This window comes from Vanacampus margaritifer, chromosome 20 (assembly GCF_051991255.1).
Source record: "Vanacampus margaritifer isolate UIUO_Vmar chromosome 20, RoL_Vmar_1.0, whole genome shotgun sequence".
Taxonomy (NCBI): domain Eukaryota; kingdom Metazoa; phylum Chordata; class Actinopteri; order Syngnathiformes; family Syngnathidae; genus Vanacampus; species Vanacampus margaritifer.
The window spans coordinates 10,351,971-10,378,175 of record NC_135451.1 but is presented as its reverse complement, the minus strand read 5'-3'; the positions used below and the strand labels follow the sequence as shown (position 1 = coordinate 10,378,175).

The 26,205-nt window shown below is 39.4% G+C and overlaps 1 protein-coding gene across 1 annotated transcript in view; it reads right to left on the bottom strand.

Annotated features, from left to right (window-relative positions):
* Positions 1 to 26,205, bottom strand: part of kcnh2b (potassium voltage-gated channel, subfamily H (eag-related), member 2b) — a 169,605-nt gene that overhangs the window by 134,157 nt on the left and 9,243 nt on the right. The window contains exon 4 of the mRNA XM_077554229.1: positions 13,556 to 13,786. Coding sequence (XP_077410355.1) covers positions 13,556 to 13,786 — 231 coding nt within the window. The remainder of the gene's footprint in view (positions 1 to 13,555; positions 13,787 to 26,205) is intronic.

Sequence of the window (26,205 nt, the reverse complement as noted above, 5' to 3'; positions counted from 1 at the left end):
TTGTCTCCCCCCTGTCTGTGTCGGTTCATTGTTGCCACTGTCGTAAGTCATTCGCCACGTCACGCTGACCTTTTTGCCTTATCAGGATCCATGTCATGCTGTTAGTTTTGCCATGTTTAGCTTCATGTTTTGTTAGTTCCGTTTATTTTGCACTTTGAAGTTAGCTTTTTTGATTAGAAATTAAAACCTCTTTTTTGGACTGCACCTCTGCCTCCTTGCTCTGCCTTCCCGCATCTGGGTCCTAAAGCCCCCACCCTACTGACACATTGAGTGCCTGCTTCTTGGGATCGTAGTAAATCAAGCCTTGACAGTCACAAAATTCCAGCGCATATCATTTTTACCCATTAATAGAATGCAGGGACCATCAGATAATGAAAAGTTTATACATTTAGAGTTTTATAGTAATAATCTATAATTAGATTGTATAATCAAATATCCATAGATAATGAGCCACACAAAATCCATATTTTTTAGAGTCCAAACTGGCTGGACCAGGAGCAATCTGGCAGCTCCAGTTGGTGGTTGGAGCAAAGATCAAAAAGCTCAACAAGTAATAGCCCCTCTTATAAGAAGTGACCTGTTGCATGTCAGGAAATCACAGAGTAACATCTTAAATGCTCGCTTTCAGCCTGATATTTAGAAAATAAAGATGCTTTTTGTATAAAAAGCTATTCAAGGAGCCCAAAACCCCAGGACATACTTATAATGTGACCTGAATGAAAGATTCATATTCAAGATGAACATACCAAGCTTTATTGATTTTGGTCATGGTATTCTGTTTAGATTCCATTTGCATTGGTCTGGAGAGCTCAGTATTGTTCATGCGGTAATTTTACCGATTTGACATGTCATCATCATTGCTCTCTCTTTTTTATTATTTTTTTTATTATTATTATTATATATTTTTTTGTATGTGGGTGATTGCATTGGTCTTGTTTTATATACTTTATAAAGCCTTTGAAACTGCCACCGAATGGGACGAGTTGTCAGTTTTGTGACCCGGGTGCAACCACGGGCTGGAAGCTCCTCAGTATCCTCCGTGTAATATGAACCATCAATTATTATTATTATTTGTATTATTATTTTGGGATTATCTAGTCAACTCCGCGTAGCATATGCTTTTTTAAAAACAATTTATTTATTTATTTATTTATTTATTATATATTTATTATTATTTATTTATTATATATTTATTATTGTTATTATTATTATTTTTTGTATGTGGGTGATTACATTGGTCTTGTTTTATATACTTTGTAAAGCCTTTGAAACTGCCACCGAATGGGATGAGTTGTCAGTTTTGTGACCCGGGTGCAAACACGGGCTGGAAGCTCCTCAGTATCCTCCGTGTAATATGAAACCATCAATTCCAGAAGCCGTGGATTAGCTACACCAAGCTGTGAGTGGTGAATATTGCATGCGGACCGGGTCCCAGGTGAGCCGCGGCTCGCGTGTGTGGTCGCCGCGTCGAGGCCGGAGGATTAGCGGGACGAGGCGCTAGGGTTTCACTTGGTATCAAGCGCTATCCGTCCATCTGAAGTCAGCAGGTCAGCTGACTGGCGTCGGAATATCACCTGGCGCCGAGCGCGTATCTTGCCGACGGGGGGAGTCGGATTCGAGCATGACAGTGCGGAGTCTTTGCGGCTTCTGGATGAGCGCTTTCTAAAGCAGCCGGAATCCCCGCAGGAAATCAATAGGGCAGCCTGGCGTGAGCATATTTTAAAAGCAGAGGCTGAAGAAATAGCAAATATAGGAAACATAAAGATTGTCTGTGGAGCACTAAAATCCATAAGTCTGTGAATTGGAAACATTCAGTTAAGACGCCTGTATGCACTTGGTAGCATCACCAGCGATGGATACAAAAAAAATGTATTGATTACTTTCATGGTGGCGCTACAAAATCTTGAAAGATGTGAATCATCAAAATTAGTAACTTGAATTTAAGTTTGGTTGCCATCAACCCGGTACAGATTTGATTCAACCTTAGAGGTTCTACTGTGCATTCCAATGAATAATAGCTTGGATTTTCCTTCAGTATCCTACACGGTAAATTGTGTAAATTTGACTATTTAGAGTGGGACCAAATAGACTCAGTTTGAGAGTCATATTTACACTTGGAAGAGAGTAAAATAAAGAATGGGAAAAAAAATAAAATAGAAGTCATTCAAGGGTTGAGGAACTCATGACCTTCAGCTTGGAAGACAATCGATCTACCGCTTGAGCCACGCACCTCCTGCTGTGTGTTAGTATATCGCTTGTGTCAGCTGGAATCTTCCTAACTCCAAGAGACCAAAAATATCTTTTTGGTCCCCTCTTGGAAATAAGCAAACAGCAGGAGGGGCATGGCCCAGGTGGTAGTGTGGCAGTCTCCCAAGCTGAAGGTCGTGAATTTGTTCCTCAACCCTTGAGTGACTTTTATTTATTTTCTCCATTCTTTATTTTACTCTCTTCCAAGTGTAAATATTAGTCTACTCTAAAACTGAGTCAAATTTACTCTAGAGTCACATTTACTATGTACAGTATATAAGACTTTGTGGTAGAAATTACAATATTCTACCACGAAGGCTTAAGGATACTGAAAGAGAAACCAAGCATTACATTAGAATTACAATAGTTGTATTTTTTTTTTCCAAAAGCTACCGTTAGGAGTAAAAAAAGAAAAAAAAAACTTCTGCATCAGTTCGATTATTTTACACCCATCTTGTTCCATTACCTCCCTCTAAATTGGGCTACATTCAGGCCTAAAAGCTTTGGGAAAGACATACTATCCGATAAATTTAATCTAACCAAGCGCTATTTTTAACCTCCCCTGCCTCTTGAGTGCTCCAGTAAACATCACTGAGAAAGCTTCGGCATCGGTATTTAAAGCTTAGGCACGGGGTGGAAAATGCCCCGCCCACTCACTGACACCAATGACATGTTTGTGTCATTGTTGGTGCTGGTGTGTTTGACTTTGTGTTGCAGCAGCGACATTGAGAAACAAGAAAAGAAAAATGCCACGGATCAAAGGAAGGCAATTTCAGCAGATTAAGCGTTTATGCACACACGCCGAGATTTTCAAGCATACTAATACCCTACGCGTTAAACATCATTAGCTGCACCGGGTTATTAAACATCCCCTTAACAGACCTTCACAACATAATATGGCCGGGAATTTTATCCGTCTGTGAACGCTCCGCCCGTAAAACGTCGTTTTTTCGTCCGGGTCACCATTTTGAAGAGGTTAAATTTATTCCTCTTTTGCGTGTTCCAAAAATATGAAGACAGATTTTTAATGTAAGAAAAAACACCTTTGCAAAGATGATTTATTAAAACAGAGATCTCCGGACATCGGGACGACCCTGAACATCACGAAGGAGGTGGAATTTTCAGAGTGCCCATTGTGCCCCCTCCCTTACGGAAGAGGGCTTCTTATAGTATCGAGCTTGGAAAGTGAAACGCCTTTTAAAACACGTTATACAACAGATTTGCAGCTGTGCCGATCTCCAGACAAAATATACTCTCCGGGTACTTTTTCTCAAAACAATATCTCACAAACAAGTTGAACTAAATTTTAGAGTGGCCGTGAGCGATGATGCCAACAGAGTCAGTGTGTGTGTGGGTGTGTGTTCGAGGCAGATTCTGTTCTCACGAACAGAATGTGTTTTCGCACACTGAGAAGGAATTTTAGACTAATCAAAGTGTATGGTTTAGGTTAAGGTCAAATTATACTGAGTTCAACACTATTTCACCTACTTTACACATCTATAAAACATTTCAACATGGTTAATATATGAAATAAAGAATTCAAATGTTAATAATATCTAACACTACCGATAAGCAAATGTCAAATTTGGGCTTGGTACTGTTCAGACTAGAGTCACACCACAGGGGTGCTGGTTTCAATTTCCTCTTAAATTAAAATTTGCCATTAAAATACAGGATGACCATCTATCCATATACAATATAAATAAAAGATCGAAAAAAATAAAAATAAAAAAATTTAAAAAAAGAATAAAATAAAAATTTAAAAAAATATATATATATTTTTTTTAAAAATCGACTAGACAAAAGCTGGCTGTAACTGGAACTTGAAAAAATAGTGTTTTACTTTCAACTTTATTGACATTATTGTCTGTGTTAACCATATGGCAACTATCACAATGCAGATTTGACCAGTTTTGATTAAACATCTACAAGTCATGTTGAATACATGATACTCAACTTATTATAGACCCGTGGACCATTAAGAAAGTTTCAAAAATTTCTCGCAGTTGCATCATGAATGAGTCCGATGAATGGGGAATGAGGGACTGAAGCTAACTAAAAAAATATAAAGTAGTAATGCAAATTAATGTCTTGTGTAATACATACATATACTGAACAAAGTTACATTAGTGTACGAGATATTTATGGGATGATGGAAATTGAAACTCTTTCCTGATGTGATACATTCGTAAGACTCAGACTGTTGCTTCAGTCTCAGTTAATAAGAGGCACTCAAACTGAATATACTGTATGGCATTTATCGGGTGGGGGGGGGGGGGGTATGCTTCCATAGCTACACATAATAGGTAATAATAATAACCGACTATTTTCCCTGAAAAACATAAAGCTGAAATTGAGGTTATATCATCAACGGCAGTACGTACGGAGCCGTTAAGAATTTACACGTCACATTAAAAATGGCTTTTTTTATTATTTTGGGATTTATTATGGACGTCCTCCAATTCAATATTCTATTTTAAAGATATCTGCAGCACGGAGGCGACTCAATCGCGGGTGATTGATATTAGGGTCCGCGCGCAACCGCAGGGTTTGACTGACAGGCACTGATGGCGCGGTGCCAAGACGACAAATGAAGTGCTTAATCCCGTATGAGTGAAGCCATTTACCCGTTTGGATGTTGTTTATTTTCACCCCGTTCTCATCTCTGAGTCCTATTACGAGTGCGGACCGCTCGTTACGTTACGGTGAAGGTCCACTTTGGTGAGTCTGGATATTTGGATCTTTCTATGGCACTTTTATGTACAAGTAGGGAATGGTGTATCAGATATAATATTATTTCTTTTCTGTTCTTTGGTCCTTCCTCGGGTCTCCTGACGGCCTCACGACTCTGGCTGGAAGTGTTCGGTTTCGGTGAACGGTATGGGATTTTTTAATAGGTTTTAGGTGAACTAATGAATACACACACACTCACACATACAGTATACACATACTCACCCACATACAAAAAAAAAAGAAAAAGAGAGCAATGATGATGACATGTCAAATCGGTAAAATTACCGAATGAACAATACTGAGCTCTCCAGGAAAAAATAATAAAAATAATAAAAAATAAAAAAGGTTGTGTCGTGAGATGACATGAGTCGTATGTAGTTTATATTCAATCCTCTGTTACTTTTTACCACTTTAGATTTTAGTTTGACTTTTCTTTCATGACTTGTTTTATTACAGCAGAATTCTGGAACTGGAATTTCCCTCAGGATGCATAAAGTGTCTCTCTATCAATCCACCTAAAAGAAGACCAGACAATCAAGTTTTATCCAAATGAAAAGAGAAAAGCCACTGTTGTAGGGTTGGTTTAAATGCATCTACATTTACGCCTTTCAAGCAACTTGCGAGGGTTTAGTTTCCAAAGCCCCAAAACGCAAACTACTTGGAGATTTCAAGTGACGGTCCAAAGCACAGGAGAATGTCAAGCCGTATAGCGTAAAAACTTAGCTACAGATAACAAGTCCCAAGGTATCCCGACTACGTCTTGGCTTCATACGACATGTATTATATGTCTACTTACTTGCATATAACTTTTCGGCAAAAGTGGATGAAAAAGTTGCCCCATTTTAGATATGAGATAAGCACAGTTTGTGATTCCACAACAAAAAAAAAAACGTCTGTATTTTGTGCAACCTACGTTTTTTTTTCTACCAATGATTATAAAAGAACGGAAAATGCTAGAATCAAACTTTTTTTTTTTCATGGTGAAAGTCTGTTCTTTCATTTAGTAGATTTTGGTGTACATATAATTGTTGAAAACAATATCCTGTGGGTCTTACAAATATCAAAATTCTCTCAAATGTGCTGGATTTCACTTTCCTTTCTTTTCTTTGATCCTTCCTCGGGTCTCCTGATGGCCTCGCGACTCTGGCTGGAAGTGTTCGGTTTCGGTGAACGGTATGGGATTTTTTTAATAGGTTTTAGGTGAACTAATGAATACACACTCACACGCACGCACACATGCACATACACATTCAAAATAAAAATACAAATAATATTTAAAAAATTTTAAAAAAAAAGAGAGAGCAATGATGATGACATGTCAAATCGGTAAAATTACCGAATGAGCAATACTGAGCTCTCCAGAATTTAAAAAATAAATAAATAATAATAATAATAATAATTCTCTCAAATGTCTGGCATTGAGTGAGTTTTTAAAATATTCCAAGACTTGAGCCTTGTCACACAAGACCAGTTCAGTCGTCTCAAAGTATCCATCCATCCATTTCCTTCCCTGCTTACCCAGCTAAGGACGGCGGTGAGCTGGTCCTAAATCTCAGGTGGCTTACCGTGAAAATGTAGACTACACCCTGGACATTGCCGGTCAATCATAGGCTACACATGGAGACGGAAAATCGTTCACACTCACACAGTCACTGCACACATGCTGCCTGTACACAATTCAGGTGAGGATTTTGACATTAGTTGACCTCATCTTTTTAGTCTTTAGTCTCTGATCTTAGGCAGCCGGAAGATTGCTAAAGAACAAGATGATATCCTTCCCAACACGATTACCACTATGCAACGCAAGGTAATTAAACTGACTCTTTAACACAATTACATTAGGTTCCTTATCTGCAAATGAACAGATGGAAAGGTCGCCGCTGTGTACTTAGCATCAATATTGATACTGCTGCGAGTCTCCCAATAAACATAAACGAATCGTTGCCCGCGCTGCTCGGGAAGGACGCCATGTTGCGTCTTCGCCGGCTATGTGTCACAGCGTGTGAATGTGCGAGCGTGCCAAGCAGCCTGGCATACCACATTAGGTGACTAATGAGGCGGACGCGCAATACAGCACAATCGCAATCGTACGTGTCATGATCAATTATTTGGGTGTCGTTAATAACGGGGGAATGCGCATGCTAACGCTGGAAACGCGGCACTTTTGTCGGGAGGCGGATGACCGCGGCTTTGATGACCATGAGATTGTGCTAGCAAGCAGGAAGTTGTTGTTTTTTATTCCCTTTGTCTACGAACAGAATTTACAAAAAAAACTTACAAAGAGAGGACTACTAATTACTAGATAAGCTAATGGTTAGCATGGCTTCTTGTAGTAGTAGTTCTTGTAAATGGAAAGGACCTAATGAAACCTGTATTTTTTAAAAATCCTGTATCATTTCATTAGAAAGTTATAGCGGGAGATTTTCATGTATTAATCTTTTGTTGTTGGATACAGACTGAAGGGAAAATAACAAATGGTTTGATATGTCCTCATGTAACCTCTTATATAAGGATATGTTGTTGTCCTGAACTTTTGTACGAATACAATTTGTGAATAAAGGGCGGAATCAACCTGGGAACTCTTCCTTGTTTATACTATAGTCCTCCCTGCTTTGGAAACATGTTTTCGAGGGTGCCTGAGAGAGGGCTTGGCCAGCCCGGGTTTCTCACGCTCACAACTTTTTGTTAACGAATAAAAGATGGAGCGGTACACGGTGTGGGTAGAGTCAGCTGTGGGATACGTACGATCGCCCCGCCGTTTTGCAGCTCGTTCTACCCGGACCGTCGGCTCTCCGGTCTAGTGTCAAGGTAAGCGCCGATGATGATTATATTCTGCTGCTTAGCGTTGCTGTTTGCGGCGAATAAAAGGCACATTTGTTCTAGCATAGTATATCAGTCTCTGTGTATTCATTATTATTATCACTCACGATCCTGCATAAAAATATAAAAGCGAAGTAGTGTTTTCCATAAAACACAGACCTCCAAAAACAATGAGTTCTCTGAGAAGGAAAAAGTTGCACGGCCCTGTGTGTCTAGTTCACATCTCTGTTTGCGTCAGTTGTGCTATAAACAAACAACAGCCCTCATTATATGTTTTGAAAGGGCCGCCTCTTCTTCTAACCAAAAAAAAACCTAATGAAACTTCATGTGTGGGCAAAAAGCTGGCAGCATCAATGCTGATTGTGTGTTCGGAGCACTTAGCTGCGCCGAGCCTCCCGAGAGGTTGCGTGTCTATCTAAGTACTTTGCTTAACTACTGCTGCTAGGCAATCAGGAGTCCCTCCAGTCATACATTGTGACATATTCCAGTGGGCTCGCAATGTTAACACGACACAGCGCATTCAGTACACACCACAAAGTATCAGCCTAAAATGTTAAAATCCATAATTATTTGCATATCACTCGTAAAAATGTCCCACCTGATTGCGCACACCTGCAAAAGCAATTTCCTTTTCAATTCCACTTGAATGGACTGGTAATATAAAGCAAATAACAAAAGCTTAAGGACACCCAAGCTGGAGCGGCGCAATTCATTCCAATTGTCAAGCAATTTTTCTGACATGATCGCAAAGTGACGGGAAAGATTTGTCTGACTTTTCAGCAACATTATACATTGAATATATCTTCACTACTATTCACTTGGCAAGGGCGGCTTCAAAAACCCGACAGAATTATTTTTGAATGCCCAAATAAGTACTATCAAACTTTCTTCATTAGTCCTTTTTTGTAATCATTAAAATATGTAGACTGTTGTAAGAGATTTGTCAAATTTGGCGTGGCCACTTTAGAGCGCCTCATTGTCAGCTGTGAGTGTACGCAAGTCACCCAGAGAAAGGCAAAAGAGCAAGTAGAGGGAGAGGGGGAAAAAAAGTCAGACTTCACAGCCAGAGTGTAGCTTAGGCCTGGTGTTACTTTAGAGTGCCTTGTTGTCAGCTGTGAGTGTATGCAAGTCACCCAGAGAAAGGCAAAAGAGCAAGTAGAGGGAGGGGGGGCGGGGGGCGGGTAGTCAGACTTCACAGCCAGAGTGTAGCTTAGGCCTGGTGTTACTTTAGAGTGCCTTGTTGTCGGCCATGAGTGTGCACGCGTCAAAGTGGAAGAGCGAGTGAAAACACAAACATTTAGATATGATTGCAAGCTTGTGGACAGGGGCTTCACGCTGGGGTGGCCGAGTGCCTTGTTGTCACGGCAACGACCCAGTGGGAAATTGTCCATCCAATGGAGGCTTTAAGTGAATATATTTTTTGTTGGCACGAAGGTTTTATGTTGGTGATTATTTCTTGTCTGTCTTTGTCTTTTTGGGTAAAGTTGCTTTTAGAATCAAAGCAATCAATTCTACCTTTAAGGTTCTTCATCTTGCCTTTATGTCGCCTCCGTCATTATTAACTCTATCGCAATCAATGTTTACAGTTTCAATACTCAAATTCAATACAAAATCAATCAAGGGAATGTGGAACCTTGCCGGTGGAGTAACACTCAACTAGGTCAGTATCCCTTTTCCTACGAAGCCCCCCCACATGCACTTTATGTGTGTGCATGTGTGTTTCCTGGAGAGCGTGATTGATTAAGCTAGTGAGCTATCGGCGTCGGACAATTGAGCGTGAGAGCGAGAGGGGAGATCTATCATGGTGAAGGCTCATGCCTAAGCTTGGCACGAGATAAATGGGCCCAAACGTGTGTGTGCATGTATGTGTTAGAATCGTGGTCATCCATGAGAGCGTTTGGGTGAGTCATGGATGTGTTATCCTTTTGCAGGGGGGGGGTGGGGGGGGGCGACAACAAAAACACGACACTTCGTAGCAAAGCATGACTATTGAAAATGGAAAGCCTGTTTTTTTGTTGTTGTGAATGAATGATCTTTGTGGTGGGAGAGAGGACAAGGTGAGCCAGGAGGGGAATGTAGAGTGGTGGCGGGGGGGGGGGGGGGGGGGGGGGGGTCGATGGGGGGGGGCAAGAAGAGGTGACATTGTGTGTCATCCTTGTAATATGAATGAGTTATGTCTGTGGCAGTCAATAAGCTGGGGTTGTGTGACTCGGACTTTCAGAGACAACATTTGAGCTTTCAGGAACAATTTTGTTCACAATTTCATTTTCATGTTCATAGTATAAACATATTTAACATGAGAGAGAAAAAAAATGGAGATAGACCGATATGTTTTTTTTTTTCAGGGCCGATACCAATATCGATTATTAGCCGTCAAGGGCGCCGATGACCGATATTCGGAGCTGATATTAATTTTCACTAAAAGGGAAAATATTGGCATCAAAATGTGAAAAAAAATACAAATTTCAACTCTTACATATTTTTTTTTTTTAAATTTCAAGCATATGTTTATTGAACACCTTTTAGGGTTCATAAAAGTGGAAGTTTAAAAAGAAAATCTTAGTCATTAGCTAACAAAAAGTTCAGGGATCTCCCAGGGGCTGTAGCAGGTCTTATATAGATTAATAAAAAACTTAAGTAAAAAGCTCCCTATTCATTTCATTCAAGTGTTAAAATTTCTGAAAATGTCAATAATTAGTTCCATGAACTTAACACTTTTTTTAAATGGATCTATGACCGTCCAGTCGATATTCGTCAAAATGCTGAATATCGGCGCCGATAATCGGCCCCGCCGATAATCAGTCTATCCATATTAAAAAGTTGAGTTCAAGTTTGTTGTGTTTTCCAAAATCTTGGGCAGAGCATAATATATTGTATTTCCGAAAAGAGGAAGAACCTTTATTATGATATTCCAAGAATCCTAATTTTGAGCCAATGTGAAAAGCATAAATATTTGTAATGGCTGACCTTAAACGAATGGCATTCATCCACACTGTCAAACAGGCAGGAGTCACAGATTAAAATTGACCACCAGAGCAAAGTGGAGGAGGATAGAAGACTAAACATACGCTGAGAATCGAAAGTGCTAGACAAAACAAAGCTGTGATAACAGTGACTACTCAGCATTTTACTTCATGAAAAACTAAAACAAACTACAGCTAGTTTTTTTTTCTTCCTTTTGAACATATTTCCTCAATGACTATAAACCACTGATCAATTGTTACTCTTTACTGTACATTTATTTTGGATGTCAACATTAAAAAAAAGTAGGCAGTGTATAGCTTGTGAAATTGTGTACATTTACTGTCCCCTCAAAATACTCCAACACAACAATGTCAAAACTGCTGGCAACAAATGTTCATATACACCTAAGCAGTTTTTGTTGCAAAATTTCAGCACAATGTACATTATAATTATTATTTTTTTTTTTTTAGCTCCAAACTGTGGAAAACTAAGAAAATATAGTCTTTTTTTTTAGGGCTGCAACTATCAATTATTTCAGTAATCGATTATTCTGTCGATTATTATATTTTGATTAGCCAAGGAGTCAAATTTCCAAAAAATTCAAAATTTCCATCCCTTTATTAAAAAAAATTGGATTTTTTTATTTTTTTAAATCAACAGGGCACAAACATACATTTTGATTCAATTACTGGTTTGGTGCGTAATGTGAAGAAAATAGACAAAAAAATGTTGATCATTGTTTTCCAAATTTCAAAACAAAGATAATCAGTCCCCTTTCATGGAGCACTACAGAAATTGACGAATATTTACTCTTGAGGAGTTGAAATTTCGAACATTTGGATTTAATAATTGATTAGTTAACGATTAATCATCCCGCCTCTTTTGTTTTGCCTTTCATAAGTTTCACAGTTTTCTGCCAATTACTGAAATCCTTTTTTTTTTTCCAGCGTTACACCAAGAATTGATCAAATGCCACAATTGAGAATCTTAAGCAAGATAGAAAAGGGATAGCCGAATAAACAGCAGAAGCACTGGGTTCGACTTCACTGTTTAGTCTCGATAATATCACCAAAAGGACCAAAAAGAAGACGTCGTTCTAACTACACAATCAGAGTGGTTCAGGAGGCGTAATTAGAAAACAATTCCGTAAGAATAAGCCGCTAGGCAGACAAGACATATAATGAGAATTTTGATTAGACTTGTTTGTGTTGTAGAGGCTCTAACACAAAGAGTACAACATCAAATGTGTGGAGAAGAGACAGCTGGTGACACCCGCCTTGCGCCTCTTACTTCTTCCTCTGACCACCATCGGCGTGCTCAGATGATGTGAGAAAGACACTTTCAAACTTGTCACCGTTTCTCTCCTTCTCGCTTCCTTGCCGATTCCTCACTTTGCCTGTTATGTTGTTTTCCTGCCTCTTATGTCTTCTTGCCCTCTCGCCCCGCCTCCATTCCTTTCAAGGCCTTTCATCTTCCCCACCATTTTCTCCCGTCTGTCTCTCCTCTCCTTCCTTCTGCTGCTCTCGTGTCTGTCCGCAGGTGCAAAATGTCTCGCAGACGCTTTGAACGGCTCAAGGACTCGCCAGCATGAGTACACAATGGTAGCCGGTTTATTGCCATGGAAGCCGCCTATTGATACCGATACCAGCGTCCTGTTATCTGGTACTGGTCCAAGCAAACGTAATTACGTTGTCACCATTATTTTGAGAATATTTATAGAACGAGCAATTTAAGTCGTGTTGACGGAAATGATTGAGAAGAAGAAAAAGCAATACAATCGCTTTTGGAGTTCTAAGCCAATCACTGGCACGGAGACACAAAATTAGCATATCAAAAACAAGTAGTCAAGTCGTTCATGCACAGCAGCTTGCATACAAAATGAGCAGGCAGATAACAAGTATAAACAAAAGCGGAGGCCAACTCGCACATAAATTGGTGGGAAAATACGATTTGGTTATTTTCATTCTTTAAAGTTATTAAACACCGGTATGTATATATGCTGATATTTTACGGTTTTCAGGTTTTCTGTCCAAAATGTCGCTGAGGGACCTTACTGTGGAATGGATGACTCTCATTGGTCAAATTTAATTTAAAATAAATGTTATGTCCTTACGACGGGGTATAGCAAATTTGCGAGTTTATAAAATGGCAAATTTGCAAGCAAAAAAATCTGAAACTTACCAGAAATGCACGTAGCGTAGCTATAGTCAAATGTGAGGATTTGTTGGTGGTTAATGGGACACTATTTATAAAATGAAAAGGCAGGATGGAGACGGGTTCATTCTTAATTTAAACTTTACTCGACATGCACGGCAGCTAGAGCGACGACACTTCCTGATCCCCTATCAGCTGACTAAACACTAACCAATCAGAAGCTAGCATACTTCAGGTTAATGCAAGTGAATGACGGAGAGCAGCAGATTCGACACATCAACTTAACTACTAAAAATATAAAAAATGGATGAATGTGTAAATAATAATTCTGGAAACATAAATGCTCAGGGTGTGGACCTCAAACATCATATGGTTAATCTCATTATTTGAAAACCCGGCCCAAAGTACGCTACGTATATTTCACGTTTTTGAGTTTTTTTCTTGCAAATTTGCCACTTATTAAACTTGCAAATTTTTGAGTTTTTTTCTCTCTGAATATTACCCCCCCCCCCCAAAAAAAAAAATTATACATGGCCCGAATACGCCGTCGTATGTCCTGCCCATTCACACATCCTGATTCAAACCTCAAACACTGTCACAAAAGTCCTCATACAAAACGGAAAAATCGTTTTCCTACCGTCTTTGCGGTAAAGGTTGATCTCCACTTTCCTCTCTTCGGACCCGAGCAGCGCCTGCGCCATCTGAGCGATGGCCAGACGTTTGGTGTCGGGTCCGTACAGAAAGTTACACGTGCACGGCTTCTGCATGATCTCGGCTCGCGAGTAACCGCACATGTGACAGAAGCCATCGTTGCAGAAGATGATGGCGCAGTTCTCCACTCTTGCGTTGGCGATGACGAACTTGCGACCTGAAGAGAAACAAAAGGTGGGTTAGAGTTGGAATCTGGATTTAAAAAAGGAATGTGAGAGAAGGGGGCGGGGCAGCTCCGGAATAAACTCGTGTAAGGGGGGGGGGGGGGGGCACAGTATGGATTTGGAGAGGGGGAAAAAAACCTTAGCAAACAGGTAGCCTCAGACAAACTAGCATAAAGCTACCTAATGAAATCCATTTCCTCAAAACTATGATAAAAAAAAAATGGTGAGGTTCAAAGGAAGGAGGTATCAAGGGACATTTAAGATTCAAAGTTGTCATTTTTTACAGTACAGTAAACACATTTTTGGTACCACTAACGAGGCCCCATTTCAAGCGAAAAATTCTTGAAGGCGAGAAAAAAGTTTTGTCGGTAGACGATTGCGACTAGCAGAATTCATTTGGGATCTAAATTCAGCGAGAGGATGATTGTGGCCGGCAGGTCATTAAAAGCGCCGAAGTTGTCAAACAACAGCAAAAAAACATTTGGATTCCATTTTAGGTGATCTTCGCAAAGGCAACAGTTGTTCTTACTTGGTATGTAAGACTTGAGACGACCTTGACCACAATGAGCCGACTGTGACTCACACGCCAAATAAAGTACGGTATTATCATTTAAAGGATCGTGACTTGATGCAATAAATGGTCTCTTAATTCAACTTTCAGGTATTTTTAATTTTAGTGATAGCAGCTGTTTTTGAGTGCTATGATTTAGGGCTGCGCAATGAATCGAAATTCAATTACGATTTCAAATATTACACCCCATAATTACAAAAACAGCATAATCATAAAAAAATATAATTTTGAGTTGTGTGATTTTTTAAATGTATACATTTGCACCTTTTTAAAATTTTAAAGAAACTAATTTAATTTAAAAAAAATTCATCCAAAAGGAACTTGCATAATAATGTTTAAAAGAATTTTATTTGTCTTAATGTTTTTTTACGTTGATACATTTTCTTGTTTTGCACCAAAAAAATAATAATAATCAATTATTACCAAGATTATTGTGATTAATATTTTCCTCATAATCGAGCAGCCCGACTGATTCCTAAAACGACGATTTGTACCCGTGGACACCAAGGTTATTATTAGCTAGTGAAAACTAACAAAATAACCAAAAGAAAAATAGAAAAAACATTGTTGCTAACGAAATAAAAATGAAAATTAACTAAAACTGCATCTTAAAATAAAAAATTAACCAACATTATAGCCAAAATGTCCTTCGTTTTTGTGCTTGTCAATTAATATCGTAAATGAGCTTTCAGGTTTCTTTTTAAATATACGGTATTTATTTTTAGTATTGCTGGAGGTTCAAACACAACACACAAAGACTTAGTGATCATTTTCTACAAATACCCGACAAAATAGAAATAGCATAAAAACTAATAAAGACTCAAATAAAACAAAGCTTTTTTTTCTTCTTTTTTTTAAAAGAACTAATTAAAACTGACGAACCTGCTCAATTAAAATTATTTGAAATTAAACACCAAACGGATCATGGGGTCTTTGTGTTGGTGATGATGTTGTTAGTTGTTATGCAGTTGCTATGCAAATACAGTATACTGAAATAATGTTCACATAAATTCTACAATAATTTCTATGTTTCTGTTAAGAAGTATTTAGCTATTTTCCCAAACATTAAATATGCAATCATCCCAATTATCACAGCTCTCTTCTACCGCTTTCTTTATGACCATAAACATAGTTTATCAAAGCTGCGCACATTGTGGATTCAACAAGCCATTCTCACCGGAGACATAAGTGATGGAAAGCCTGTTCACATATTCATGGAAACAGTGAAGATCCGTTGTGCGGTTGCGCTTGATCGCTCGCCTCCATGAATTAACGGCAGCAGTGGTCCTCGGGGGTCCATAAAACTTGATAGGTTTGTCTTGCTGCAATGAGCACTTGGGTAATCCGACGGCAGAAATGCGACTCGTGTGTATGTGAGCGCGTATAGTACATTTCGCTTTTCAGACTTTTGACGATGTGGTCTTTAGTCATTGATAATGGGCCGGATGTACGATGGGTTGTTTCATGCTGTTTAGCTCGTTTGGAGCGCTTGATTCGTTTTTTTTTGTGCACAGTATGTGTGTGATGACATACGCGTAGAGAGATTGGATAAATCAGTAGAATGTTGTCAAACAGCACGAAACGTGTTTTTGTTCATCTTTTGTTTTTTTTACGTTTGACTCTTGTAACAGATCATTTTGTTGTGGGGGTTTTGGTTTTCTTATTTGCAACCCTTGATGCTGTGACTGTGATATGGGAGTCATTCTAACGCCGCCATATTATCGAGGATAAATTGTCCTAAATGCGCACCTAGGAGTGAAGATCAAGGAGGATTACGGGGAAAAACCTTGATGTTTCCTTTTGTGGCTCCCTTTTAGCATTTTGACAGCGGTGCTGGGTTTCTTCCAGGTGGATCAGTGTGGGAAACACTGCAATACCATTATTGGTATTGGTGCTGGTAGTGACACTCGTAGAAATGCATCAATAAATTAAAATAATGAATACACACACACTCACGCGCACGCACATACACATATTCACCCACATAGAAAATCAAAATTAAAAAATTTAAAAAAGAGAGCAATGATGATGACATGTCAAATCGGTCAAATTACCGAATGAACAATACTGAGCTATCCAGAAAAAAAAAATAAAAATACATCAATAATACACTGTACCCCAATCCAATATCACTTTCCCTCACCATATCAGTCGTTTTAAGGTCAACACGGGTGGCTTTTTTTTTTCTTTTTTTTTTTACAAAAATAAAAAATATATATTTTACACAGTGACTCTTAGTGTTTTTTATTCCATCTGTCCCAAGACTAAAAACAATATTTAAAAAGAAGAAAAATGTCATGTGAGGTGTGGAATATCGAACCCATGCTAGTGCAGTGCCTCTGAAAAATAAGGGCGCCTAGAAAAACTAAGAGTGACTAACTGGCCACATTTTCACATGAGCAACATAGTAACTGTATAAAACCAGATAAACTAAGAGTTGCTAACAGACCACATTTCCACATAAGCAACATAGTAACTGTATAAAATAAACCAGATAAACTGGGAGTGGCTAACTGACCACATTTTCACATAAGCAACATAGTAACTGTATAAAACCAGATGCAGTAAGAGTTGCCAACTGACCAAATTTCCACATAAGCAACATAGTATCGGTATAAAGCCAGATAACTCGGAGTGGCTAATACAGTTAAAACATCGCCATCATCATGTTATCATAAGAAGAGACATAGTAACCACATAAGCAGAATAAACTACATAACCAATAGTATATCATGATCTCCTGACCTGCATAAGCATAATACACAAACATCATAACACAATGACCCTGTGACTCAAAACACAATAACAACATCTAAAAAAAAAAAAAAAGGTCATACACAAGCTTATATCACTTGACTTGACATTCAAGAAAACTTTGTGTGCGTATGTTTAAATATTATTAGGCTAATAAGCACATGTTCATCACTATAGTAAGACATAATGACTATCAAGTTTCGGTTTATGGTTTTTAACAGGTTCATCGTTACAACACAAAAAAATAGCTGACATTAGGATATACTGTTCTCAGATGAATCTTGCTACACCCAGAAAAACTGCCAACTAAAAAAAAATTTCATAATTATTCTACACTTTTTGTTTTCCATCTAATCCAATTTTTATGCAGAAACAGTCACTGCGAGGGAGACGGGAGGTGTATTATTATTTTTTTCAGTTTGATTGCATCGATTGCATATAACGACGCAGACAATGCTTTTTTTTTTTTTTTTTACAGGATTTATTTTTCACGTTTTCATTTGGTGTCTCCCGAAAGTCAGCAGGGAAAAGGTTCTAGCTCACCCGGGACTCTAACGAGGACAAGCGAATGGATGGCTGGATGGATTTTGAACACAATGTGCATTGTTCCTATTGTAAGGATGACTTGAATGCATTGTTATTATTCCCAACACGCATTTGCCTGATATTGCTGTGACTATGACAGAAGGATGTCATATATAATCAGTATTTATTGTCAAACCATCTTTGCTTTTAGTGACATCACTGGCAGCTTTCCCTGCAATTTCTCTCTAATGAGCTTTTGAAGCCCAGAGTGGGCTGATAGAGTGCCTGATTAAAGACTCGCTGCTGCTCGGGATGAAAACACCTTTTAATATTCACACGCAGACACACATGTACAAATGTATCCTGGCGTAAATGCGCACACGGGTACAAAGCAAGACTCGCCAACGCAGGCTGAACAATTCACCAAGAACCAGACTTTGAGGGCTCCTCTGCAGTCTGCCGGCTAGCGACGTGTGCGAGCTGTGCGTCTGCAACGCGTGGGCGAGAGTGTGTATCCGCGAGTGTTGTTGTGTTTGCTCGGAATCTCCCCGAGTACGCCGCGTAGGCGGGATGAGGAGGGAAGCCCGTGCGCTTGGAGGCACAAGTGCGCGCGGCGGCTCTGAGCCCGCTCGCTGCGCAGACGGCGAGATGAAGGGAGCGAGAGAAAGACAAAAGAAGAAGAATATTAAGGATATTACGCAAGAGGCGCAAAAAGAGAATTAGCACATTTGTGTGTTACTGTTGCAGACAAACTCCACAACAGGATGAGAGATTGTGTTTGTTTCAGCTCCCACTTCAAACTGGGCTATTGCCATGGAAACTGAAGATTTGACATTGCTAAATTTCCAAACACGACGGGCTTTGAGAATACATGATCCCACAGTGGTGTGGTTGGAAATAGTTTTAGTACTGTGATAATAAGTCAAATAAAGTCCATTATTTCACACAGAATTTAAGGAACCTGTTATCATGTGCAAGAAATAAATAAATGGGGCGGCATGGCTCAGTGGTAGAGTGGGCGTCTCCCATCAGTGAGGTTGAGGTTCCTCATGACCATGTCCAAGTGTCCCTGAGCAAGACCTGGCAGCAGTGAATGTGTGCGTGAATAGAGATCCGGACATCACGTGACTATTTTTCTAAACACGCCCCCTGTGGGAGGAAAATAGCAGCGCCGCGTTCAGAGGTGGCAAATCCAGGTCCAGAAAGTAAAAAACCCTGCCACTGTTTGGCTTTAGCACCTGGTGCTAGCTAGCTAGCTAGCTCCCTAGCAGGTAAACGAGCACCATGGGAGCTAGCTAGGTAGCTAAACGAGCACCATGGGAGCTAGCTAGGTAGCTAGCTCCCATGGTGCTCGTTAAACCTGTTAGGGAGCTAGCTAGCTAGCACCTGTGTAAAAACGAGCATTTCATTTACGAGCACCATGGGAGCTAGCTAGATAGCTAAACGAGCGCCATGGGAGCTAGCTAGGTAGCTAGCTAGTGCTCGTTTAGCTAGGTAGCTAGCTACCATGGTGCTCGTTTACCTGCTAGGGAGCTAGCTAGCTAGCACCTGTGCAAAAACGAGCATTTCATTTACGAGCACCATGGGAGCTCGCTAGGTAGCTAGTTCCCATGGTGCTCGTTTAGCTATATAGCTAGCTAGCTAGCACCTGGGGCTACCTCCCTAGCTACCTAGCTAGCTCCCATGGTGCTAGTTTACCTGCTAGCTAGCTAAGTAGCACCTGGGGTTAAAGCCAAACTGTGGCAGGGTTTTTACTTTCCGGAACTGGATTAGCCACCTCTGGCTCTTGTTGTCTTGTTGATCAGTTATTAAATTCAACTGTGTCATATCTATTAAGCCGTAGCAGCACAAACAAACAAAAATTTCCTCCACATTGTGTGTGAAGCTAGCCCGCTTCAGGCAAGTTAGCATCTGCTTATTCAGCCACCAGTGCCCGATCACGTCATTCGCTTTAATTTAATAACTATACAATCGAGCTACAGATTCAGTAATTGACTTGCCTGATATGAAGTGATGTCTACACAAGCAATAAGGAGGATCCCAAATCCTCTGTCTTGGCTACGCATTGGTTTCCTCTTTTGGTAGCCTGGAGAATGCTCAATCCTTTTGTTGCCTCTTCTCGTTGTGGCAGCTGGTCGGCAACAGCTGTCAATCATTGTTAAAGTGTGGCTGTTTACTCAAAGTGGCAGACGCCTTTTCTATGCTGCCAAAATGGCTGCGCTAATGCCCATTTTTGGGACGTCAACGTCCGGATCTCTATGGGTGAATGCGAGGCACCGTAAAAGCACCTGAGGCACCATATGGTGTAGGTAAAAGCAGTCCATTTACGATAAAATGCATTGTTTTCAACCTTTGAGCTACTACAGAATTATTTTACAGTAGGCATAAATTCATTCAAATTTCATCTGTCAAAAAGATGGATGGGTAGTTAGGCTGGATCAGGCACCCGAACACTACATAGTCCACTCCAGCTTCAAAACCTAAACACATGCAAGGTGAACAATCCTGAAAATGCAATTTAACCCTGGAGAACCCACGGGGTCAAATTTGGCCCCTATAAATTCTGCTACTCAAATAACAAAGACCTTTTTTTTTTCTTTACAAATTGAACTTCAAAAGTCCAGAGTGCCACTTCTGACCCCTGCATGGGGCCATCTAGTGGATAAATATTGCACTTGCATGAGCCAGAGTGGTGGTGACAAGATGGCTGTCAACATGCTGTTTTGTTGAGCTGGAAATCAATCCAAACAAAAGCATCTTCTCAGCAAACCATCAGATGGTAAAATTGTGGGGTTTTTTGTTAATCTATTTCATATCATGTTGCAGAATGCCTAGGAGTATGTTTTATATATATATATTGATAGATTAGCAACTCTGAGCTAGTTCAAAAAACAAGGGTTAAAATTGAAAAAAACATATATTTTGGTGTTCAGTGAATTTATAGCAGTCATTTAATGTATAATTCATAATTTTCCAAAGAAGAAAAGGGTTCTTGGGTTCTCCAGGGTTAAGGAGCAAAACATGTGCAATCAATAGGTGACTTTGCCCAAATGCTGGTTTCTTCCACGCAACACGGCACACAGGCCCAATCCCCCCTACTGTCATTAACAGCGATAATCCCATAATCACAGCAATCCTTAATGGGCTTGTTCGCTCAAAAGTGTCTCACACAGTCTACAGTGTGTACAGAATCCCCCCCCCCACCCCCCACCCTGTCTTAATGAGGTTTTCCAGATTTATGCAAATGAGCACTAATCCTCTGAGTCTTTCATTGGGTTAACTGACCTTTTTCTGTGCCCCTTTTCAAGGTGGCGTAGCAGCATGAAAAGGAATTCTGAACAGGTGAGAGGCAGAAAGAGCCAAGAGATTAATGACGAGATTTATGAACGGCACGGGAGAAAAAGGGCAGCGGGAGCAGTGATAAACAAAAGCTAAATGATGAGAGAGCAAGACAGGAAATGATGCCACTTGGGTCATATCGGCTTGCTGTGACTAATTTTACACAAACTAGTCAAAGTGCAATTTCTGCGGAAATTGCGTGGGATTGCTGAAAAGATGTGGTCCAAGCGGGGTTCGAACCCAGGTACTCCGTGGTGGAGGGCAATTGCTCTAACCACCAGTGAGTCAGTCAGTTGGTATACATGTCACTTAGCATATTAGCGATGGATATATTTGCAATGTACGGTCAAAGGTGGGATTCGAACCCATGGCCTCCTGGTTACTGGGCAATGCACTTTACCAACTGCACCACTGAGCAGTATCAGACAGGTGGTAATGATGTATGTATGGAAGTGGGCGTGGAAAGTGAGACTTTTTTTTTTCTTTTTTTTTCCCCGGGGGAGCTCAGTATTGTTCATTCGGTAATTTTACCGATTTGACATGTCATCATCATTGCTCTCTTTTTTTTTTTTTTGTATGTGGGTGATTATGTGTATGTGTGTGTGTATTCATTAGTTCACCTAAAACCTATTAAAAAAAATCCCATACCGTTCACCTAAACCGAACACTTCCAGCCAGCGTTGTGAGGCCGTCAGGGGACCCGAGGAAGGACCAAAGAAAGGAAAGGAAAGTGAAATCCAGCAAAAAGTGAGACTTTCAATGTCTGTCCCATTGAAAAGAAATGGGGAAAAATTGATACTTAATGTTAAATTGTGCAAATACTGTAAGTCATGTGAAATCAGACGATATGCATGGATTTTTGAAGCAAGTTGAAATTTGTATTATGTGGGTGTGGTTACATGGCAAAAAAAAAGTGAGGAGAATAAAAATCACAATAACATATGCGGGAATGCTTCCCACAAAAAAAAAAGCACATTCTGAAACAGGATTTCTCAGCCATAATAAGGTTCCTTCAAATGTTCATCTGGGCGGCAGAATTTGCGGCGCGTAGTCAGTCGTCTGTGCTTCAAATCATCACGGATCCGCTTTGAGACCTTTCTTGTTTGCGATGCTGATGGACAGATTGACAGATGTGGTGAGACAAAGGTCTCGGCGGAGGATGATGTTTGCAGATGACATTTTGATCTGCGGTGTCAGTCGGGAGCAGATGGAAAAGAACCTTGAGAGGTGGGCAGGAAAGTGTGTGTGTGTGTGCGCGTGCGTGCGCGAATGAAAGGGAGTTCAAGTACTTGGGATCAAATAACAGAGCACTGGGAATTATGAAAGAAATTCAAAGAAAAGAGGAAAAGTGTCAAGCAAAAAAACGGTTCAAGTGAATTTTTTCTCCGATTTCTCTCCATCTTTCTGTGAACCTTTCTTAACAAGGTTCAATTGATGTGTGCCTGCTCAGTTATTATTTTATCCGGGCAGGTAACGAAAACGTGGCAAAGATGCTTACGTTTGATGTTTTATGGCTTGGACACGTACTCATAATAGGCACGCAATTTTATAAGATGCGAGTCAGGGGGGGGGACGCATCACTAGGTGATGTATTTAAAGATCTGAGAAAAAAACGATCAGAGGGCTGAATAGGAAAAAACAGATTTTTTTTGCAAAAGCTGTTTTGAAGGGTTTATCTATCTTCCCATAAAGTTCAACTTTCTCTAATGGGGCCAAAATGCTCTCCACTTAATTAAATAGCAAAAATGATGAAATAGCTATGTAGCAAATCATAGTTTAAAAATCATAGTAAAAATGTAACTACACTTCCATTTTGTTTCAGGTCAACTCTAATTTACACGTGCAAGTTACATCAGGGGGTGCGGAATTACATTCAAAGTGTTCGAATGGAGCATTGTTGAGCTCCCCGTCGCCGTGACAACGAGTGAGCATAGTGAAGATTGGAAAGCTGAAAAATAGTGAAAGTCTTGCGATAGCTTTCTCGATTTCTTCCCCAGTTTGCTCGAAGAAGACGACAACTCGACATTCTCTCGCTCCTTGACAGTTAGGGCATCGTGACCGTGTGGGTGACAGCGGGAAATTGGAAACTTACATTGACACCTGTACATTCACAGTCACCATTAAGGCATTAAGTGCTGCATGTTCACGCTGTATTTGTTCAGGAAGTGGGAAAGCCAAACGGGGGGCGGAGCTAACTTGCATGAAAGACATTATTAAAAAAGCCTGAATCATGAAATACATGAGAGATAATTCACATTCTTTGTAAATAGAGTATTTATTGGTCCTATTGGTCCAAACAAAAATGACGTGATTTGTGTCATATTTGATACATCCGGTCATAATGATTTGAATTTGTACATTTATAAATGTCCAAAAATATAAAATAATAAACAGACAAATCAAACATATTAGTATTTCCAAAAATCAGAAAGAACACTTCCCACTTTTAATAAGTAGAGGTGTCTCTCCTTTCTCAATTGGGGCGGTCTTGCAAGGTCGCTGGAAAAGCCATCAGCTGCGTGATACTGCCCTCTAATGGATTATCCGTGCAATGCATGTGTCAGATTATATACCTCAGGGTTTTAATGGGGGAAAAAATATTGTACTCAAAATGTCTTGTATTTAATATGATACGTTTGGCTTTATAAAACAAATATGTTTGTTCTGTTAGAAATTTAAAAACAAATAATAATAATAATAATAACAATAATAATAATAATAGATGTGCTATATTTTGACCACACTATTGTTTTATGAGAAGGTTGAAAAGAACTTTGCAAGTATGGAGGACCAAAACTGCCAAAATTCAAAATAAATAAATGACTCAATTAAGAAATAAATGACTAAAAGTGAAAATAAAAACGGATATAAAGAATATACTTTGAAAATGTAATCCCAAAAATAAATTTAAATGGAAATAAAAACAACAAAAAACGTATATGTTCATAAATAAAAGCATTTGCATTTTTTTAGATCCGTTTTTATTTTCACTTTTAGTCATTTTTTAATTTATTTAGTCATTTATTCATTTTTAATTTCGGCAGTTTTGGTCCATACTGCCAGGACGAAATGTTATTCAAATGAGGGGGAGGTCCTAAGCGTGTCTCGGATTGGACTCCGCCATATATATATATATATATATATATATATATATATATATATATATATATATATATAGATATAGATATAGAGATATATATATTAGGGGTGTTAGAAAGAAAGAAATTCGGCAATGTATCGCGATATTACAGCACGCAATTCTCAAATCGATTCAATATGCGGCCGAATCCATTTTTAAACATACATTTTGTTTATGGAAATATTCAACAAAACATCTTTCTTAGGGTTAGGATTTACACATTAAGCATGGAAGAATGTTATATTAATGGAACATTAAGCCTTAATATTTTGATTTTTGGCCGTTTTGGTCCTCCATATGCAAGAGGCCTGAATATAAAAATGTTACTTAAAACCTCAATCAACATTTCAAGAAGAGCAGCAAGAAGAAAGAATATGGAGTGCCATGTCAGCAGCGAGCGTTTACATGAGCCACAAGTTTACGAGTGGGGGGTGCACGGGGACGAGAAGGAAAATGGTGTATCCTAAACCTAGCTCCATTGCTGCTCTAATCTCTAGGTCAAGTTAAACAGATGGGGCAGTGGAATGAAAGTAACCACCAGGGAAGCCCCTCACTTCTGCAGTTCTGTTGGCCCATGACCGAAACAGCAGATGTTAATTTTAGCAACAAATATGATGGATAAACTATTTTTGAAATTAGAGGTCAAACACAACTACTGTACTTTTTTTTTTTTTTTTTTTTGGAGTAACAAAAAAGTTCTTTTTTTGGCATTGATTTTTTTCTGTTCTACTCAAATGCATTTAGTGAGACAGATAAAAAAAAAATTAAAAAAAGTAGCTTTTATTTGCCACATAAAATGATGCAGCGGGCCAGATCTGTCCCCCGGGCCTTGCGTTTGACAGGGGTGATTTAGCTGATGAAAGTGCAGAGGTCTACTGTACTTTTTTTTTTTTTTGGGGTAACAAAAAAGTTCTTTTTTTGGCATTGAATTTTTTCTGTTCTACTCAAATGCATTTAGTGAGACAGATAAAAAAAAAATTTTAAAAAGTAGCTTTTATTTGCCACATAAGATGATGCAGCGGGCCAGATCTGGCCCCCGGGCCTTGCGTTTGACAGAGGTGATTTAGCTGATGAAAGTGCAGAGGTCTACTGTACTTTTTTTTTTTTTTTGAGCAACAAAAAAGTTCTTTTTTTGGCATTAAATTTTTTCTGTTCTACTCAAATGCATTTAGTGAGACAGATAAAAAAAAAAGTAGCTTTTATTTGCCACATAAGATGATGCAGCGGGCCAGATCTGGCCCCCGGGCCTTGCGTTTGACAGGGGTGATTTAGCTGATGAAAGTGCAGAGGTCTACTGTACTTTTTTTTTTTGGAGCAACAAAAAAGTTCTTTTTTTGGCATTGAATTTTTTCTGTTCTACTCAAATGCATTTAGTGAGACAGATAAAAAAAAATTTAAAAAAAGTAGCTTTTATTTGCCACATAAAATGATGCAGCGGGCCAGATCTGTCCCCCGGGCCTTGCGTTTGACAGGGGTGATTTAGCTGATGGAAGTGCAGAGGTCTACTGTACTTTTTTTTTTTTTTTTGGAGTAACAAAAAAGTTCTTTTTTTGGCATTGATTTTTTTCTGTTCTACTCAAATGCATTTAGTGAGACAGATAAAAAATTTTTTAAAAAAAGTAGCTTTTATTTGCCACATAAAATGATGCAGCGGGCCAGATCTGTCCCCCGGGCCTTGCGTTTGACAGGGGTGATTTAGCTGATGAAAGTGCAGAGGTGACTTGAGAGCGTGATCATAAAATACAGCGACACAGCGTGAGCGACATGCTATACAATGATGAGACTTGCAGATAGAATCTCTCCAGCCAAAAATCTGTGTCTTCCACGTCTCTTCACAGGGCCACAGAAGGCATCAACCCCCCCCTCCGCCCTCCCGCCCCCACTGGGAACATGAAGGCCTCTCGCATTATGCAACTCATTGCCAAGCTCATCAAAGTACAATGAAGCAGCGATGCGTCAAGCACTCTGGTGGACGACCTGCTGTTGTTAGTAAACAGCGTTTGTGAATATGACGGGGATCGCCATAATATTGTAGAATTGAAGTTTAAACTGTTGGTAAGTTTTAGAATTTATTAACTCATTCA